Source organism: Chaetodon trifascialis, chromosome 15, assembly GCF_039877785.1.
Source record: "Chaetodon trifascialis isolate fChaTrf1 chromosome 15, fChaTrf1.hap1, whole genome shotgun sequence".
NCBI classification, from domain to species: Eukaryota; Metazoa; Chordata; class Actinopteri; order Chaetodontiformes; family Chaetodontidae; genus Chaetodon; species Chaetodon trifascialis.
In genome coordinates this window covers 14,767,737-14,787,243 of record NC_092070.1, presented here as the reverse complement: position 1 = coordinate 14,787,243, position 19,507 = coordinate 14,767,737, and the positions used below count along the sequence as shown (strand labels likewise).

At 42.1% G+C, this 19,507-nt stretch overlaps 3 protein-coding genes across 6 annotated transcripts in view; 1 reads left to right on the top strand and 2 right to left on the bottom strand.

Annotated features, from left to right (window-relative positions):
• The window catches only part of cyth3b (cytohesin 3b), a 38,576-nt gene extending 30,777 nt beyond the window's left edge, over positions 1-7,799 (top strand). Inside the window, exons 10-13 of the mRNA XM_070981435.1 lie at positions 685-761; positions 2,655-2,726; positions 2,872-3,026; positions 5,067-7,799. Coding sequence (XP_070837536.1) covers positions 685-761; positions 2,655-2,726; positions 2,872-3,026; positions 5,067-5,139 — 377 coding nt within the window. The 3' untranslated portion in view covers positions 5,140-7,799. The remainder of the gene's footprint in view (positions 1-684; positions 762-2,654; positions 2,727-2,871; positions 3,027-5,066) is intronic.
• Positions 7,800-8,907: 1,108 nt separating this feature from the next.
• On the bottom strand, positions 8,908-16,182 carry cacng5b (calcium channel, voltage-dependent, gamma subunit 5b). 3 transcript variants are annotated; one of them, XM_070981447.1, is made up of 7 exons: positions 15,905-16,176; positions 13,284-13,542; positions 12,105-12,191; positions 11,397-11,537; positions 11,154-11,299; positions 9,980-10,266; positions 8,908-9,505 (listed from the first exon to the last, which is right to left on the bottom strand). In XM_070981447.1, the coding sequence occupies exons 2-6, from the start codon at positions 13,477-13,479 to the stop codon at positions 10,006-10,008; spliced, it is 831 nt and encodes a 276-aa protein (XP_070837548.1). In that variant the 5' UTR covers positions 13,480-13,542; positions 15,905-16,176; the 3' UTR covers positions 8,908-9,505; positions 9,980-10,005. The 3 variants fall into 3 exon arrangements, with proteins under 3 accessions (XP_070837548.1, XP_070837546.1, XP_070837547.1); XM_070981445.1 differs by having other exon boundaries at positions 8,908-10,266; positions 15,905-16,182; XM_070981446.1 differs by lacking the exon at positions 15,905-16,176 and having other exon boundaries at positions 8,908-10,266; positions 13,284-13,593.
• Positions 16,183-16,891: 709 nt separating this feature from the next.
• Positions 16,892-19,507, bottom strand: part of prkcab (protein kinase C, alpha, b) — a 98,314-nt gene continuing 95,698 nt past the window's right edge. For both annotated transcript variants that reach the window (XM_070982050.1, XM_070982051.1), the window contains one exon: positions 16,892-19,228. In XM_070982050.1, coding sequence (XP_070838151.1) covers positions 19,064-19,228 — 165 coding nt within the window. In that variant the 3' untranslated portion in view covers positions 16,892-19,063. The remainder of the gene's footprint in view (positions 19,229-19,507) is intronic.

Here is a 19,507-nt window from a genome sequence, read left to right as displayed (position 1 = left end):
TTTCGGAAAGTCAGAGGGAACTTTTCTTGATGACAGGCTTACATTTGAACCTCAAACCAGTGTGGAGGCAATACAGCAGCATTCACCTGAAACACTGCGATTAAAACATTGCAGCGCAGCTTTTTCCTTTCAAATAACTTTTTTTTATCAGTTCAACAACACAGAAGATCTCATATTGGTTTTTAGAGGGCACTGACAGAGAGAGACATCAGCGCAGTCAACACAAAAGCACACACCTACATCCAGCCTGTCTCAGACTGTGCAACTATATAACAACTGTCCCACTTTAAATCCGACAAACGTACTGAATAAACGTATTCATCAGTGGCATGCACTGCACATTAATCGTATTAAGTATTAATGTTTGTGTCTAATCGTCACATGACAGTCATGTGGTTGCTGACAAGCAGCCTTTCTTACACAGGAAATTGAATTATAGCAGCAGTTTGGTCTTTTTTTCCATTACCTAAATTATGATTTGTAAGAGTAATTTTTGAGTCTCGGGGTCCGAGTTTGCAGTTTGTGTTCATACAATATAATATCTGTGTGCTTTTTAAAGTGTGTGGATGTGGCTTAGCGTCATTAATGAGTGTCACATCCCTGCTCTTTTTCCTGAGGGGAGACAGCCAGTCTGTCACTGCGGCCTTTGTGTCACTTCCTGTCTCCTCTTCTTCTTCCTGTCAGGGGGCCGAGTGAAAACCTGGAAGAGAAGGTGGTTCATCCTTACGGACAACTGCCTCTACTACTTCGAATATACAACAGTGAGTGTCACACATACTGTAGATCACCTCTAATGCAATGGCTTGAACTGCTTCTCTTTGGCCAGGTGTCTGAAGTCAGATGGTAGTGATGATGATTATGCCACTTGCAGCTGGTTTTCCGGGTTTGGGTCAATCAGTCTTGAGCAAAACTGTCTGTGAAAAGTTTTGAAATGAACTGTGCTGTCCCCAACAGAGAGGCAGACTTCAGTGCATGTCTCCTCAGAACATTGCACCTGTTTTTGAGCTGTCTTTGCTTTGCAGCTCAATGATTTCATGTTGTAGGTCGTCAGGCGCATCAGCTGGTTCCACATTAAACAGTATAGCAAATATGTTCAGCTCCTTTTGTTTACTTTTCAAGCCCTGAAACCTCTCACCAAATGCCCGAAGGAGTTTTCACACTCACTAGCATATTCAGATGTCAGAGCAGCCTTTTGTTGTTGCAGAGTAGGAAAATGCACGTGTGTTTTTCCTCTTTTAAGTTGCACTTGCAGCTTTAATTTCACTTCAGTGATGTCACATTTGAAAGCAGTGAGACTATGTACATTTTGAAAGAAGACTGGTCTGGAATGACCAGTAACATCTGGTGGCTAAAGTTAGCTAATGGTGGCTACTTGGACCACAGTTAGTTACACTGTGCTAACAGCACAGTGTAACTACGTGTAACACATTCGTACTGCACTAGTGTTAGCCAATGTTAGCACAGTTTTAGGAGTTTATGACTCTTTCTGCAGTTGTGCCACATGTGCTAATGTTAGCAAAATTAACTGAGTTTACGACTTTACCTAATTCTGCTTATCTACTGCCGTGCCAGTTACACTGTGCTATTGTTAGCTAATGTTAGCACAATTCACAGGTTTTACTTGAACCACAGTTGCTCTGTTCTACTGTTAGATATTGTTAGCAAAATTTGCTCATGATTAAACTGCTAATGATAGCTAATATTAGCACAGTTGGCTGATTTTATGGCTCTTTCTCTACTTGTGCTACAGTTAATCAGTGCTAATGTACAGATTGTATGACTGCATGTTTTGATTTGTCAGAGACAGATATTTTCATGTTCAGGCCTGTGTAATAAGCTGTCTTTAAAGCAACTGTCTGTAGTGAATCTTGGGAAATAAAGGGAAATTCAGCATGTCTCTATCCTGTAGTTTCCATTTGTGGCTTTTCTGGCAGATGCTGTTGAGAAAATGCTTTAATGGTCACCAGTTGTTGTCAGTCATGGCTCAGCACATTGGCACTTGTGGGTGGTTACCCCAAAAAAGCTTGGGTCAGCCCTGCGTCACAGAGGGTTGATTCGTCCTTATTTTTTCTTTTTGACTTGTGTGTTTGCGTTTGTCTGTCTGTGCTGCTTTCTGTAAGAACAAGTTTATATGTGCAACATTGAAGATTTTTATCAGTGCCTCTGAGTCCCTGCAAGCTGCTACATCAGCACTGTCCTCTGTCTACCCTGGTATTATCCTTCAGGACACTATCATTATGTCCCGTCCTCTGGTCTGGCTGCTCCACACATTATCTGCTCTGCTAAAGAGCAGTGGGGACGAGGAAGGGGCCAAGGTTGATTTCCTTGCTAGCATAACATATCAAAAAGGATTTTATTCTCTTTCCTCCCTCACAAACAGCTGATCTACTTTTCTCTTTCCGTTCCATTTTGTCCCTTCACCTCTTTATTTTATGGGATTCTTAAATGCACCTCTTTCCACATCTTGCTTTTTACTTTTCTGATTTTCTTGTTTGCTTGCTTCTTCCTTTGATATCACCTGCTCTCTCTCTCTCTCTCTCTCTCTCTCTCTCTCTCTCTCTCTCTCTCTATATATATATATATATATATATACTTACTTGCTTGTTTTTCCTCTCTCATCTCATGTTTCTCCTTCTCATCCCTCTCTCCTGTAGGACAAGGAGCCTCGTGGGATCATCCCGCTGGAGAATCTCAGCATCAGGGAGGTGGAGGAGCCCAGGAAACCTGTGAGTGTTGCCTCATTAGAGCCCTCACCCTTAGATCCTGCGTCAAGAAGCTTTCCTCCTCTGTTACTGTATTTTTTTGGATGTTTAAATCAAATGATCTCACGGCAGCATATTGCTAACGCCCTGCTCTTTATCCGCTCTCCAGAACTGTTTTGAGCTCTATAACCCCAATCACAAGGGTCAGGTGATCAAAGCCTGCAAGACGGAGGCAGATGGGCGTGTTGTTGAGGGCAACCATGTGGTGTACAGGATATCAGCGCCCACGCCGGAGGAGAAAGAGGAGTGGATTAAATCCATCAAGTAAGACTCCTCAAGTACACTTGAAGCAGTAGTTTTGGGAAACACATTTATTAATTGCTGAGAATTAGCTTATTCATCTGAAGTTTCCACATGTTGCCTGACATCTTCAGTGTGATGACGCGAAGTTAATGCACTTGCATGATAAAAAAACAACTTGTTTTTCCACTTCACTCAATGGATTAAACAACCACAATATTACATATTAACAAGTGAGCTTTAAAGGTGCTGCTAGCTGGATTTTGTTACCTTCAGACAGGATAGCTTTTTTTATCTGACTCCAGTCTTAATGCTAAGCTAACCTAACCTGCGCTAGCTGTAGCTTCCTATTTACCATACAGATGTGAGAGTGGTATCGATCTTTTCATCTCACTCTCATGAGAAAGCGAAGAAGCATATTTCCCAAAATGTTCAACTACTCCTTTAGTAAAGAGCCTCAAATCAAGCCTAAATGATTAAAACCGCATTCTCTTGTGATGGCAAGGTAACTTCATGAGCTGATCCCATTGACAAAGCTGCCGCTCAATAATGATTATCATACTAGATATCAGCTTTTCAAAAAAATTTGATGTAAATGGTACATTTGAGGTACCAAAATCATCTCTGAACCATGGTTTCAAAACACTTAATCTTTACTGAGTATGTCATTACAATTTGATTTGAATAGCAAAACAGACAACAAAAGCGTGCTTTCTTTCTGTCTGTCTGTCAGATACCATACGTACCTCCCTGTAATAACAACCTTCCTGTGAGTGACCTAAATGTTGCTCTGTAATCACCTGCACAGAGGATGGTGCAATGTCAAAGAGAGTTGGCTCAGCAGAACAGAACACTTGTGTACTGTAATACAGTGCAATCCCCCCTCCTCCTCCTCCTCGTCCTCCCCCTCTCTCCATACGCTCAAAGAGTATTCACTGGGGAAATGATGGAGGATTAGTCACTGCTTATAGCGCCCCAGGGGTGAGCCAGCAAACCCAGGAAACCTATCCAGGAGAGCCAGCTCCAAACTGGGCTGATGCATTTGCAGCCACGGAGGCCAACAAGCCACAGCTTGCACTTAACCAGAGGGGTCCAAGAGGACTCAGGGTCTGGGGAGATAAAAAGGCATTTTATGGAAATGATGATTTCCCCCATCTTCTTAAGTAGAGATGATCACAGAGGCAGCGCTCTATCTGCTTATCTCGAGTCTCAAGCACACAGGCTCGGATGATGGTGGCCCAGCTGGGTCAGTGGAGAAAGTGGGCTGCTGTGTTGGTAAAAGAGAAAAGTACGCTTTTGTATGTTTCATATTACACATCCCATTAAATATATCAGGCTTTTATATTTTTTTAAAGACAGAAATGGAGGAAATGTCGTATTAGTCACGGCAACCTTGCTTGGATTTGATCGCTCGACAATAGAGTTTTTGTTTCATGGAATTGGGTTGTGCAAACTGACAATGAGCAGTATGAAAGCGCAGGATAGTCATCATATACAGACTCATTCTTCAGCGCGTGGCGTTGTAAAGGGAATCAGAGATATCCGCAGTGGGGGGTTGAGCCTCTTCCTGCTTTGTGCTGGTGCTAACAGGATTTAGCAGCCGTGAAACTGGGCTCTTCAGTAGAGCCCGAATGGCTTCCTGACTCACTCGCTCCCATTGTACGCTGCCTCTCCATCGCTCTAAAAAAGGAAAGCGGGAGAATGCAGAAGAATCTTGAGCATCGTTGTTCCTCCTCCTCTAGACCTACAAACCTGCAGGATGGCGTGAGGGAGAGTGTGTGATTGTGTGTTTTACTACATGCTTGGCAGAGTTCTGGAGGAGGTTCCGGCAAACTGGAGTACCAAGAAAAACTTGGGAGGGAGGTGGGGGTGGGGGGGTCCTCATCAGAAACCATGGAAACCAAACTAGGTCACTGCACAAACTTTGTTCTTTTTTTTGATCTAGTTAAGGCAGGGGTTTGTACAAATGTGCCTACATTTCCATATCAAAGATGCTTGAGACACTCCTCTCATGTGGCCTTATTATTTATTTCATCGCTGTCCTTTGATTGGCTTCTTCTCCAGGGCCAGCATTAGCAGAGATCCCTTCTACGACATGCTGGCCACCAGAAAGAGGCGCATCGCTAACAAGAAGTGAAGAGGGACAATCTTCTCAACCTCCACCGACTCCATCTTTCTCTCCTTCCATTCATGAACACATAAACCACACACTGCAAAGCTGGTCCACCACAGACATGACTGTCAACCCCAGAAAAGACTTTGCCCCTGAAGACAAACCTCAGTCTCTCCCCTGGACTGTCTACAAGTCATGTGCGCTTGCTGGGGAGACATCACACACTACTGAGGGGACAGCAGAGCTCCAGAAAACTCAGATACATGGACATGATTCTTGCATGGAGCAGCACATGAACAACCAACCGAGCAGTTTGTTTCTCCTTTATCTCATATCCCCTACCTCCCCCTCTCATGCTAATAACTTGTTTCAAGGTCTCCTTAAAGCGCAACTGCCATGTTTCAGGTGCACATGCATGCATGTGGGTCATTATAGACCAATATGTTTGTGTGTGTGTGTGTGTGTGTGTGTGTGTGTGTGTGTGTGTGTGTGTGTGTGTGTGTGTGTGTATGCAGCAGTGTGCATGCTATCAATGCACACAGCATCTACAGTATGGGTGCCATACAAGTCATTCAAGCGTTCTCTCCACTGTGCTTTATGAAAAAGTTGTAATTCAAAATCAGAGTTTAGATGTATGGTTATCTACACAGGGCACGAAATGTGTGTGTGGATAGAGACGTTTGGACGAAGGAGTGTGGGAAGAGGAGACAGGTGGAGACTTTTGGGAGGTGGTGGGTTGATCGGTGCAGTATAACCTCACCTGGACATGTCGTCATCTCACTCTGGTGCTGAATTCTTCTTTACAGGTGCCATGGCTGAAGCCCTGCTCAGAGTAACCTCAGAAAACAGTGCTGGCTTACATTTAGGTTAGCGTTACAGTCTTGAGTCAGCTGGGCTGATATCATTTATTTGTGCGGAGCAGAGAATTTTGAAATGTGCATACTTTTTTATTTTAGTTGAGTAGAAAATGAGCTTTTGCCGAGGCTTCAGATGAAACTTGCTTTTTGGGCTTCAAGTTGGAATCCTTAAGATTTCGGTTAATTTGGCGACATCCATGTTTAATGGTGGTAAAAGCAAGTGCAGTTTAATACTACAGCAGACACTCCTTTAGCAGCCTCTTTGTCAGAAATACAGCAGAGGAGCATCTGGTGTATCTGTTTACAGTGCAGCCAAACAAACTCACATTGTTTTGATAAAGACGTCATTGAGTAATAATTGCAAACGTGATCTGATTCCATGCAGCACGTGGCACAAGTAGTTTTTCACACGGCAGCAGAGCACAGTAAAGTTAGCTACCTTTCTGAGGGGGTGGAGGTGTGTGTGTGTGTGTGTCACTGTGGCTGCTCCATGAATTATTGATGAGTGATCACGGTTACCACTCTCCTCAGCGACAAATGAAATTAAATTCTATAGTTCCACATTAAAAGCCACAACGTGGTTTGCAGTTAAGCGCTTTTAATTAGAAGTGTTAGGTCTGTGTTAGCTGCTGCTTGATACTGCTCTTATACAGCTGCAGGAGACTGGACAGGAAACAAATGAGGCTGTTACCTCTGATGTAAAATTTAAAACAGTAAGATTACATGCATGCATAGTTTCCTTTGAACCCCTTTTGTGAGTGAAAGCAATTTAAACCCAGCAGGATGATGGCAGACTCCGCCACTACCAGTGAGTTAGGAGTTATTTACAAAATGGAAATACATTAATTAGCTGTTGCAGATTAAATGCTGACCATAAATGGTATCAGGAACAGGGTCTGATTAGATGAAAACTTAAGGATTTTAACTTTGAAAAAAGCACTCTCCTTCGAGAAAGTCTTTTCAGTCTACTGCGTGGGTTTTATTTATGGCTGTGCAATGGCCCGATAGGGTACCAGTCCAATTAAGCTTTTTTTCCCCCTTCTTCTTGTCTATGACCTATGTCAGTGAAGGTCCATGTATTGTTGTGATCCTGTTTGCATTTGGTTTGTAATCCTAAAGATCCTTGCTTGCTTTTGTGTTCCTCTTTAAAAGTATATGAATATAACCAACTATCATTTTGTATTTATTTTTCGTTCGTGAAATGGTTTAATACTACCTGTAAATGTTAAACAATGTATGCTTAAGTTATGTATGTATATATGATGTATAGGTTTCTGGTCTCTTTGTTGTAGTATGCACACTCTGTGTATCATGTTTGAGCCTGCAGGCAGAAGTTTGCATCAGCTGAAGTTTGGGGTCTTCTTTACAAAAGCCTTAAACAACCATAACAAAACATATGATGGTGATGATGATGATGATGATGATGATGATGATGATGATGATGATGATGAGAATATTGGTCAATAACTGTGATGATGCTGTTAAAAAGCCATGACTGGTGTGTGAGAAAGATGGTTGTATTTTATGATGATGATAAAGATTATAGTGAAAATGATGTTTGATGTTAATGACAATGATTATAGTGAAGTAATATCAGTGATGATGATGATGATGATGATGATGATGATGATGATGTCAAAAGCTATAAACACCAGTAGTTTTCTATGTGATTGTAAAATAAATGAAAGCCTTGTGGTCAGGGCAGAATATTATCTTCTACCGCCCGTGTGGGCTTATAGTTACATTAACTTTTATATTCTCTGTAAAAGCTATTGGTAACGCTGTACATTGCGTGTATCTATATAAAGTATACATAAAGCTTACAGCAGATTTATGGTGTATTTATTATTGATGCTTCTCTTGACCTACATATTTGAATGAGTAATGAGCTATCATTAATGAATTATACAGATCCTTCTCCTGAAGTGCTGCGACAAGCTCTGAATGTATATCACCATCCTCCTCAGTCACGCAGAGAAGTGGCGTAGAAGTCAACCTGGTCGGACACATGGTAAATGAACAGGAAGTAGAACAGGAAAGGTAAAAGAAAACATGTTGAGCCCCTGAGAGAAATCTGAGTGGGAGAGAAGCTGTGGGTCAGGATGACTGGGGGGAGAGCGCCCTCTACTGTTTTTATCTACAAAGTCAAAGAGTCAATTATAGCAATAGTCATGTGAGAAGAAATGTATGTGACTACAAGGCACTTTAATCAAATTATTATTAAGGATTATAATAAAGGCTATGGCAGGGTTTGGAGTCCATTCTAGTAAAGACAGCCTTGTAGAATTACAGTTTTTTCCATTATTTAAACACATTTTAGGAAACATTGTACAATCATTTTGTTCACCTTCTCAAAATATAAATGGGGCCACTTTATTAGGTACACCTGTACAATCTGATGCAATCCAATACAACTGTTCTGCCATGAAATCTGCTTTTATGATCCCTGTGATGTCACTGTCAGCAAGATGTATTTTTTTTAGCATTGAGGTCACAGAGGCAGAGTTAGAGTGGACTTCGTTATATTCAGAGGTGTTTTTCGTAGTCTGGAAAGTAACTATAACTGACAAATGTAGTGGAGTAAAAAGTATATTTGAAATTGAAATGTAGTGAATTAAAACTAGAAAGTCGGATAAAATGGAAATACTCGAGCACAAGTCTCTTGAATATGTACCGAAGCACTTGAGTAAATGTGATAAAGACACCTGATTTAAAAGAAAAAGAACAATCCAACACTTACTCGACCCTCACGGGATCAACTGAGGACACAAATGCACTCACACACACACACTGTGGAGTGGAGAATTTGCATGTCAGCATGTTAAAGATTTGATTTATCGTTGACAATTGTGCCAAAGGCTAAACGTTGCCTCCCAGTGGATAAATGCAGGATCACTGTGTGTAAAAAAACAAACAAAAACACTACAGGCTGTTTGGTTGATGGCAAACATTTATTTTACGGATGAATTCTCCTCTACGGAGCTTCATTAAGACCAACACTCAGCATAACAGCAGTTAATATGCAGCTACATCTTTACATCAGCTCCTAACATGAATTCATATAATGTCCGACAGCTGTACAGATATAAAACTCCATAGAAAACCATCTGTCAGACATGTCCATCACATACCTGGATGTCTCTTGAGACCAGAAAAGTCCTAATTGATGACACATGGAAATTATCACTGTCATCACGTCTTACTGTTACAGCTGTTACAACCGTCATAGAGGAACTTCTTCTTGCCTACAGAGTCAAGATGTTAGAGACAAACAGCGTCTGTAGATACAAAGCAACAAGCAAACCCAGTGACACAGGAGGCTTGGCAGGATTTCTTCATCTTGTTTCCTCCCTGGAGTGTTACCTGCTGCTCTGTTTGATAGCTGTAATGGAGCCGATGGACCATCACACACAACAGTCTTTGCTCTGTGGTTTAGGTCTGTCCAGTGTGGGAGGTTTTGTCCTTGGGTAGATTTTTGCAGTGTTTCATGATACATCAGTGCTGCCACAGTTAAGTGATTGAATGAAAAAGATCTAAAAGCAAAAGAAACATTCATTGCAAGATGAGGAATCTGAGATATTCACAAAAATAAACAGCTAGTATGAGGCACTGGAGGGTAAAATGCACAGGTACAATTAAACCAAAATACAGAACATTTTTTTCCCTTTCAGTCAAGTTCGAAAGGTCTATCTACTGTATATCAGAGATTCACTTTGAGACCTTTGCAGAAAGAACCTAAAACCTGCAGATTCTGCCTCCACCTATTAAAAAAAATGCAGGTTTGCTACAACAAATTCCCAAAAAGCTTCTGACCCTACAGTATCAACACCCTCATTTCAGACAGACATTTCTAAAGTCCTCAGGCCACAGTCAAAGCTGCACATACTTTTCTCTCTGAAAAACATCAAACTCACAGATTAATATCTAAGTTGTATCTTTTTCTTGAAAGAAGACAGTCCTCATTAGGCTTTGTGACCTTATGTGATCATCAGTTACCCTCTAGTCACCTTAAGGTGGCCTCTGTTGTGATGACTCAGCAGGGTGAAGAGGAGACCTGATCGTAGTCGGGGCATTTGAGGAGAGCGGGGTAGCTGGCGCTCATCTGGAGTGAGGCTTCACTCGAGATGTCTGAGGGACTTCGTCCACGTGACCAGGCCTCTGGGTGGAGGAACTGGCCCGAGTGGTCGGAGCAGTTGCTGAGGCGAGGGCGGTAGAAACTGGGGTGACGAGGCTGGTAGATCTCCTCTGCCGTGTAGCGCTTCATGAACAGGTAGACGGACATGACACCTGCACTCTGCAGAGAAATGAAGCCAATGGAGCAGAGTATGAGAAAGGATGAATGAGCCTGTGAGTGCTCTCATGTAGAAGATACAATGCAATTTATAATATGTATTCCAATATGACATCATTACAGCCTCCTCTAAGTTTAAACAAGTCTCCACAACACAAAACCAAAATGATCATTTTCATTTGTTTTGTTTGTTTGTATGCTATCATCTGTATACCTTAATGCTGGTATGAACAGATTACACTTAATCATTAAATGTATATCACTTATTATTTGAAATAATCACAATAACATGTTGTAAATACTGATATTCACAACAGATATATAAACAGTATGCTAGTGCTTAATTTAGTGCTGCAGGTCCTGTTGCAGCCACCGGGGGGCAGTGAAAGGTCATGATTCTCTATCTATCTAGTCCAGTTGAGCAATGGCAACACATCTCTGAAAATGACATCAAAAACCTGAACATTGAATGCATCATAAAAATTTAAATTGTGTTAGGACAGTTGTACTGATTGCATTATATTGTACAGGTGTACCTAATAATGTGGACATTCACATCTAAAAACTGAAGGAAACTTTGAGAAAACGTAAATCACTCAGTGTCAGAAGTGCCAGATATAAATCCATTTTTTGGTTGCAAAGTAAATGTTTGATAAACAGCATTTAATTTGTTTTATTATTATACCTGAACGCTTTCATTTCATAATGAAAGAATGATCATGGTTTTTGTTTTAATATATCTAGCTGTATTTATGTGGATAATGTGATTTTTAAGATTCTACACGTTTAATTTTATGCTACATGTTTTGTGTCTTAACTTTTTGGGACAATGGTGCAAACGAGTGTCCTCATTTCAACATGTCATCCCTTTCAAGTGGTCAGTTGCTTACCTCAGTGAGCAGGAAGGAGATGGCAGCAAAGGCGAAGGACCAGCCATACTTATAGGTAAAATAAGCCTCACTGCTCTTTGTCCTGTTCAGCATTTCATCATTTATGCTGGAGATATACAGTACCAGACCAACAACCAGAGCCAGACCTGAGAGACGGAGAAAGTAACGTTAAATTATCAAACATCCTTCTTAAAAGCAAGAAGAGAGGACGGAAGAATGACCAGAGACAGAGGAAAGGCGTACCCGAGAGGATGAAGAAGATTCCGGAGACAAACGCCAGGATGGTGCGGTGAGGACGAACATGGCCGATGTTGTTGAGGACGAAGCCGATGAACATGAAGAAGAGGCTGACCAGAGGGAAAGGAGTGGCTGAGCGGATCATTTCTGAGGAGGGGAGGAAAGCTGCTGGTTAACCTGTTCAGTGGCCAGTCATACTGTCAACACGACTAGTTCTGCAGAATGATACTTTTAAGGAATTAAGGAACATCGTGCTACTCTATCCCATTGGTATGACAGCTTCACACACACACATATATATAATGGCTCTGTTGGGATGAAGTGGGGAAGAATCAGTCTTGAAATAGATGAAATGTAGACACTTGATCATCATCCCGCTCCTTTGCCAGATTTGTTCGTGTGTCAGAGCTTATTACACTGACTCACTGGAGCAGAGTCATTCTCAGGTGAAGCTTCCACACTGAAGGACTTGTGAGGTGAATTGTCTGAAAAGGTATTAAGTATTCTAGAGAGGAGCAGGGCATCAACATGAGGACTGGGATGACTCACGCTCATCAGTCTGGCTATATTCAGGTGGTTTCAGAGCACAGCCTCATTAGGAAACAGTACGTTTTTTACCATGAAAATAACATCCCGACTGTTAGTGTGAACAACCTCAAGGAGGCACCTGAGTTATTAAGCCTAAAGCTGTTGGAGATTGGAGTTGCTACTCACTGAGCACGTTTACTGTGGACTCTGACGTCAGCTGGACATTCATGGGCATGATGTATGCGATGGTAAAGCAGCGGCCAGACTCTTCGCCTGAAGGGGAAAGAGACAAGAGCATTGAGACAAAGTAAGGAAAGGAATTGCAAAGTGAGAGGTGTCCAAAAGAGACAGACAAGAAGGCCAAAAAGGCAGCCAAGGGGCCGCTACAGGGTAGACGGGAACAAAAAGGTGAAGAAAAGCTCAATCTCCACAGCTGAGATGCCACAATAGATGACCTGGCAGGTAACAATGGCTAAAGGGCTGGTATACACACTGTGGAGCCAAGGAGGGAATGGGGAGCAGGTGTGCAGCTTGGTGTGGAGGTAAAAGGTGGAAAGACACTGAGGAGGCCAGTGACTTATTTTCTCTGCTGTAATGAAACTCCTATAAAATTATTTTTCCCCTCGACAACAAATCTACCTGAACGATTGACTTCTGCATGTGAGTCAACACAGACAGCATCATGTGGAATCTATAGGCATTATCTCTAACACACATAATAGATTTGACCAAATATTTTTCCTATATTCTAACATGTTCTTCATGTAAAATAATCTTTTAAACAGACGCATTAATGATGGATGCCCTTCCTTCAAACATTGTTGCAGCATTTTCCCTAAACTTATCATCAGCTTTTTTTTCTTAACAAAGTGTGAGTTACGTCATATTTTCATTATTCTCACTTCAGCGTCACACAGGCTGTCACAGACACCAGCTAATTCTGCTGCACGACGCAATGACATCTGTCTCTGGAGACGTGGAGGTGCAAGTTTGAGTGTGTGTGTGTGTGTGTGTGTGTGTGTTTGTGTGCAAATATATAATCATGCTCTGAATGCACCTTGTTTTATACTGTGGGATGGAAATACAGAAGAAACACAAACACACCTATTGTAGTCCACACATACACATACACACATGCATACACACACACACACACACACACACTGATGCCATTACAATATGTGTCAGTGTGACAGGTTTAGGTCGCTGCTGCCACATTTAAATGCTGCGCAGCACAAATGAACAACATGATTATTCTACTCCAACATTTAACGTCACTGCACGCATCTGTGCCACAATACTGATTTACACATGATTAACTGTCAGACTTCAGAAAAAACACACACCACCGGACTCGTTACTAACCGGCCAGGAAGCAGACTCTCCAGAGGCCGGAGTGCAGCGAGGTCTTGATGTCAGTGCTCTGGTTCAGAGGCATAATGACGCCCTCCTCCAGGTACAGCCAGTAGTCGGTGCTGACTGCCACTCCCAGCAGCCCCAGGCCGCTGATTGCAAAGACGCTGCTCAGCAGTGTCAGGGCTTTCCTGCCGCACGCACTCATGGTGACAGCGGGGGGAGCTTCCGGCAGTTGGCGGTTAAAAATGAGACAAGTCCAATAAGCAATCTGGAGGAGGAAGGAGAAAAGATGGGGGAAATTTAAAGGAAGCTGGGCACGGAGACCCAAATTGTTGTTATAGATAAGACATATGAATAAATACAGACTATGAATTATTAATAATTATTAGGCAAAGTAAGCACCAAAGAAGAAGTCATACTTTCTGGAAACAGAGACGTCATCACCCTGCCTCATTTATCTCTTGCCGCGCACACATAATCACATTATAACATGCAACCTCAAATTTCTATAAGATATCAGAGAAACACTTCTTTTCCAGCCTCAACACTGCCTGTTTAGGCCGTTAATGAGCAGCGTTCAGATCATTCAGATGAAAAACTCTCAGGGTTGTGCAAATTCATCATGTTAACAAAACCCCAACACCATCACAGTGTTTTACACCTGGATCGAGGACAGCCTCACAGCCTCGCAGGTGTGTGTTCGTGCATGTGTGTGTGCGGCCAGGTGCTGCGTGAGCTCAGCTCAGAAAGAAAGGGGAAGGAGGGGAAGACTGTAGGCTGGAGAGAGGATGAGAGACAGAGAGGAAGAGGAGGGTGAACACTGTCTGTGAGCTTCGTCTCTTTCTCCTGTCTGCATGATATTTCAAAGTCTCTGACAAAGCTGGAGAGACTTAACAAGTCAAATCTCATGATTGGCAGCTTATGAAATGTCAGGGCAGCAACTGGAGAATCAATAGCATCTTTGGCTGTTGTGCAGGTAAATCTAATCAAAATCAATCTTGTTCAAGTCCGTCACAAAATGCTTTTCAAGTCTGTAAGGTTTTGACTTGTAGGCAGACAGAATGGGCAACTTTCCACTTAAACTTGTATTTTTAATCTTGGACCTGTGCACTTCCTCCTCCTCCAATATTAAAGTTTCATCAATTCTAATTCAGTGCATGTCACCACTAACTCTGTCCAACCTGCCACGAAAAAGGAATAAAGTCAACCTGACGGAGCCTCCAGACTGAGGGACATTAAAGGTGTTGCAGCCTTCTACTGTGAATACAAATGCTGACATCATTTAAAACCCAAGACTGGATTTTTAACATTTTACAGCCATGAATCAGAGCCCGAAAAAAGGCCAGACACTCATAAAATCATTCATAAGTCAGAGTGGGAGTTTGGCAGACTGATCAGATAGTAAAACATCATTGACGGTGACATGATGCTGACACGTGAATGATCTATGGACAGTCGGCTAGAGGACATTTGTATCAGGGAGAGGCCGATTTGCTAATTTGAAAGGACTGAATTTTAGTTCTGTTATCTGTAAGTTGCAGTTATTAAACATGTGCACCAGTATTAATATGATAAATCAATATTTTCCTCTACACATGTGCACTTTTCTCCGTTGGCCTTTGAACAAGCAGAATTTAAGCTGCTAAAAGCTGCTCTTGTCCACCAGCAAGGTCACCCCTCTTACTTCGAAGAGGCCTCATCGCTCACACTTTGATGTCAGATTCAGTTCCCTCCTTGTTATCAGTACTTATTTACATTTTTACCTTTGTTGCGATTGCATGGTCAGACTCTTAAACCTCTGGGCCACCATGCAGGACTCTCCTCAGCTGCATCATTCACAGTAAAAATAAGAAGGATTTCACCTAAAATCTGCTTTATTATTGCACACAGCTGGGAAAAGGCCAGATAAAATCCTTAGATGATTTTATTATAATCCTGGAAGTGATCAAACGTGTGCTCGCAGAAACACAGTGTGAAGTACAAACTGAGCTACTACACAGACCATAAATACAGTAGTGACTGCAGAGCCTTATTACTTCCACATCAGATCATATGTTTTTGCCATCTGTATGCCAACATGTTGAGGCGTCTGTGGAAAATTCACAGCCAACTTTCAACGTGAAATAGATATATAAATAAAGAGAACAGAAATACTCACACTTCACTTATCAAACAGGAGAAAATTGTGTTTGTTTGTTTTTTTGCCTCACAACATCACACACCAGTGATCTCACTGTTCTTGCTGCCGAAACATAATTTCCAACATCAATCATACATTTGTACCCTGACCCTCTACATCGTAACCAAGTACAGTTTTCATGATAATGTCAACCATGATGCTCTGAGGCAGACTTGAAGTGCATTCATGAGGTTATGGTGCGGCAGTTTCCAGCATCCTTTTGCAAGCCTGATATTCCATTACACTTCAAAACAATCTAATTTGGAGAAATTTGGCTATACATCAAGCCCACATCTGGATGTAGAATCACACCACTGCAACCAAACCTCAATAAACTCACAACAAACATCAGACATTACACATCGGAAGAAACGCCAGTTAATAAAAAGCAGGAGAGAAAAAAAAAGTAAAAATATGCGAAAATGACATGCAAACATTGAATTTTACATACTGTTGTTGTTGCTTTGTGACCACTCTCCGCGCTCTGTTTCTTGCACTTGGGGCAAGGATTGCGCTGAAAGTTGATGATTTACACCCGCGTGCCTGCACTGGCCGGAACTCTGGTTTTGTTCTCCGTCGTTTTGGTCCCAAATTCCTGCAGGAAACTGTGAAGTGAAGCCGCGAGAAGCTGCTGGGACCGAGACGATGCAGCAGTGCGTCAACTGACTGCAACTCAACAAACCGAGTCGCCCGGACCCGCTGCACGACGTGGTTCCAGCTGCTGAATGCAAAACCAGGAGAGAGAGAGAGAGAGAGAGAGAGAGAGAGAGAGAGAGAGAGAGAGAGAGAGAGAGAGAGAGAGAGAGAGTGCTTCAGGACCAAGGACAGCTCCACTCAGCTCTGACAGGAGGCGAGACAGCTGCCTGTTGAGGTGATGTGTTTCAAGTACGCAGGAAAAACAAACCACCACAGGTACCTGAAGGTAACACATACAAACTGAACCCTTGAGCTGTGAATTCAAGGTGTGTCTGATTCTGACACTGTCTGAGGCTCACGGAGGGCAGGTTTTCCAGGAATACTTTATATCCTTTGGAGAAAATAATGCTCAGTTTAGTATTGATTAGGGCTTCAATTTCAATTATTAATCAATTAATTGTTAAATTTATAAGATGTAAAAAAACAAAAAACAGAGAACAATCATGTTCACAAATTTGTTGTTTCTTTTGTCTAACAACAGTCAAAATGCCCAATAAATAAATAAATAGCTTTGATTAGCTTGGATGATGTTTTTGCTTACGTATAGGGTCAGTTTTATTTTCTGATTGTTTGCCATATAACCAAGAAAAAAGCCAAATGAAAACTACTCATATAAAAACTACTCATCAATAGCCCCCCTCTTTTCTGACCCTCGCTCCCCCCAGTAGAAGTTGTGGTGAGCCACACGTGAAAGAATAAACCACCAACAGCCACTTCCACCCCAAAATAAAGAGAGCAGATCCATGTTTTTCATACTTTATTTGTACACAGTATTCATCATACCACAATGAACAGAGGAACAAGAAGAATCAGGTTAACAAAAGCAGGGGCAGTGACAGGAAACACATACAAACATCCCTGTGGCTCTAACTGTAGCTTGTAGTGGTGCTGTACCCTGACTGGCCTGACATTTGATTATCTCTGTCATGGGTCCAAAGGTTGTTTTTCAATTCTCAATGTGAGACATGTAAACATTCAGTTTTCTCTCTTAACCTTAAAAATCTCGTTTTGGTCCAGATGTGACATCGGTCTACATGTTAGGTAACTAATTCAGGGAATAAGAGCTGTGGTCTAACTAAATTTGGCAGTTTTGTGAAACCTCGCTGTTGTAGATTTGCCTGCCTTTCAAGAAAAAAAAAAAAAAAAACACTGCTGGACACACACCTAACTGGAAACAAAAAGACTCAGTTTGGCACCAGTGAACAAAAAGCCAACACATATGTCTGTTTATAATTCAGCTTTTTAGTCAAACAGGTCGGGCTACATGAGCGAATGGGAGGGGACGGTGAGCAGAAAAAGCGCACAATGCTCGTTGGAAGGGTTTGTCTCATTCTGTGGAAACTCCATGCTCCTTGGGGGGGGGGGGGTCTCTATCATGCAAGGGTCTTTCTCATGCTTAGACCAGGCCTTGCCTCAGGCATGCACACAATATACACGAGAAAGAAAAGACATGAAGCCACCGAGAGCTCTGAAATCCTCATACCATCGCTCGGTTTTGAATTACAGAAAGAGTCGGCCCTGAGACGACCAAGGCAAGAGGGGATTCAACCGTTTCACGCACAGTAGGTGCTGCATATTCTCCATGACACTGAGTAGTAGAAAACAAAGGAGATAAAGTGGAAATACATATAACAAGATTTGCTGATACCAAAGCTAACAAAGATTCAGCCAAACGTTTTATATATATAGTCTTCTTCGGGGTAATCTAAACATAGAAATGTTCAAACTGTCTACGGTAGTAAAAGCACATTCAGTTCGTAGTATAAAATCTGCAAGTAGCTTCTCTTTTTGAAACATCTCTTCGAAACATATTTACAAAAAAAAAAAAAAAGACATACAATAGAGGGTTCAGACATCTCTCTGGACATAAAAGCTAGAACATAAAACAGGAACAAACCCCCCCCCCGTAACGATCAGAAACTTTTCTTCAGAATAAGACTCCTCAAAACATACAACAATTATATATTAACATGGTTTATATTATAATACTAAACTTTACAGTGATACCAGACGTGTACTGCATCCTAGAGTCTACTGCTCATACAGAGTCAGAAAATAAGCATGCAACAGAGATCTGCTTTGTGCATATGGAAATAGCATCTTTAGATTTTAAACACTCTTTTGATCCACAGTTTTCTGACCCCATACACTGAACTCACCCTGCACTCGCCCTCTGGAGGCAACGCCCACCAGTTTGTGACTGTACGCATAATGTGCTTCTGTTTGTCTGTGTTGAGTTAGATATAGCGTAGCTCCACGTCCTACAAAACGACAGATATAAACGGCCCCTGTTCAGGGGTTTTAGTGTGTTGACAGTGTTTGGAAAGCCAGAGGGGAAAAACATTACAAGGACTTCAAGGATAGAAATGTTTTCTTTCCACTTCTACTTTGGCACTCATGTAACAGCATACTACCTCTTTTTTTTTTCTTTTTTTTTTTAAAAGTATATAAATATAAAATACACATGTAGCGGTTCAGAAGTCGATAAAGCCGAGACAGAGCAGAAAAATATGTTCCGTTCCTGTCGTGCATTGCAGCTTGTTGCGTAGTAAGACGGGGCGACGTGGAATGAGAAGGAAAACATCTTGCATCTTTAATACCTAATGAGAGAATAACTCATAGACACAAGAAGAAGGCTGCAGGTTTGGGGAAAAAACACAGACGCAGATGCAGAATAAAGAACCTATTGTGAGATGTTTGGGGAAATTATGCAAAAAATATCAGTGCCATGTACTTTCTCCTCACCCACAAACATCCTTTTCACCCTTGGCTCCACTCTCCTCAGTCACTTCTGCACACAGATATTCATAACTAGTAGACAGAATACTGTAGAGGATGATATGAGTCTTCTGTGGGAGTTCGGAAGGATCCTGTAGTCAGCGACAGTCTGCTTTTGGGTCTTTCTGCTCGCTCCTCATACCACGCTGTGCAGGGATGGATGGATGAACTGAGGGTTCATGTAGGAGAAGCCTGCGAACTCGCTCTGGTCGATGTTGGCGATGACCAGCTGGTCGGGAGGGGTCAGCACAGGCTGAGTGCGCGTGAAAAACTTGTCGAAGTTTTCGGCCCCTTTGCCACACTGAAAGAGATTTGGAGAAAAAAATGGGAAGAATGGTTTGATCAGCTCCACTGCAGAAGACTACAAAACAGCAACAGGACGGTGGATTCATCATTGAAAGGCTTTTCCCTCATGAGTCTTTTATTAGAAAGCTGCCCAACAGTCCCAGAGGGAAGGTGGTGCGGGGGAATGTCGAAGCCCGATGTGTAGCCGGGCAGAAGTTGTAATTAGATTAGGAGCTAACCCTGAGCGTCCACAGTGGAGGTCATCAGCATCACTGTGCAGCTCCGCTCTGGGCTG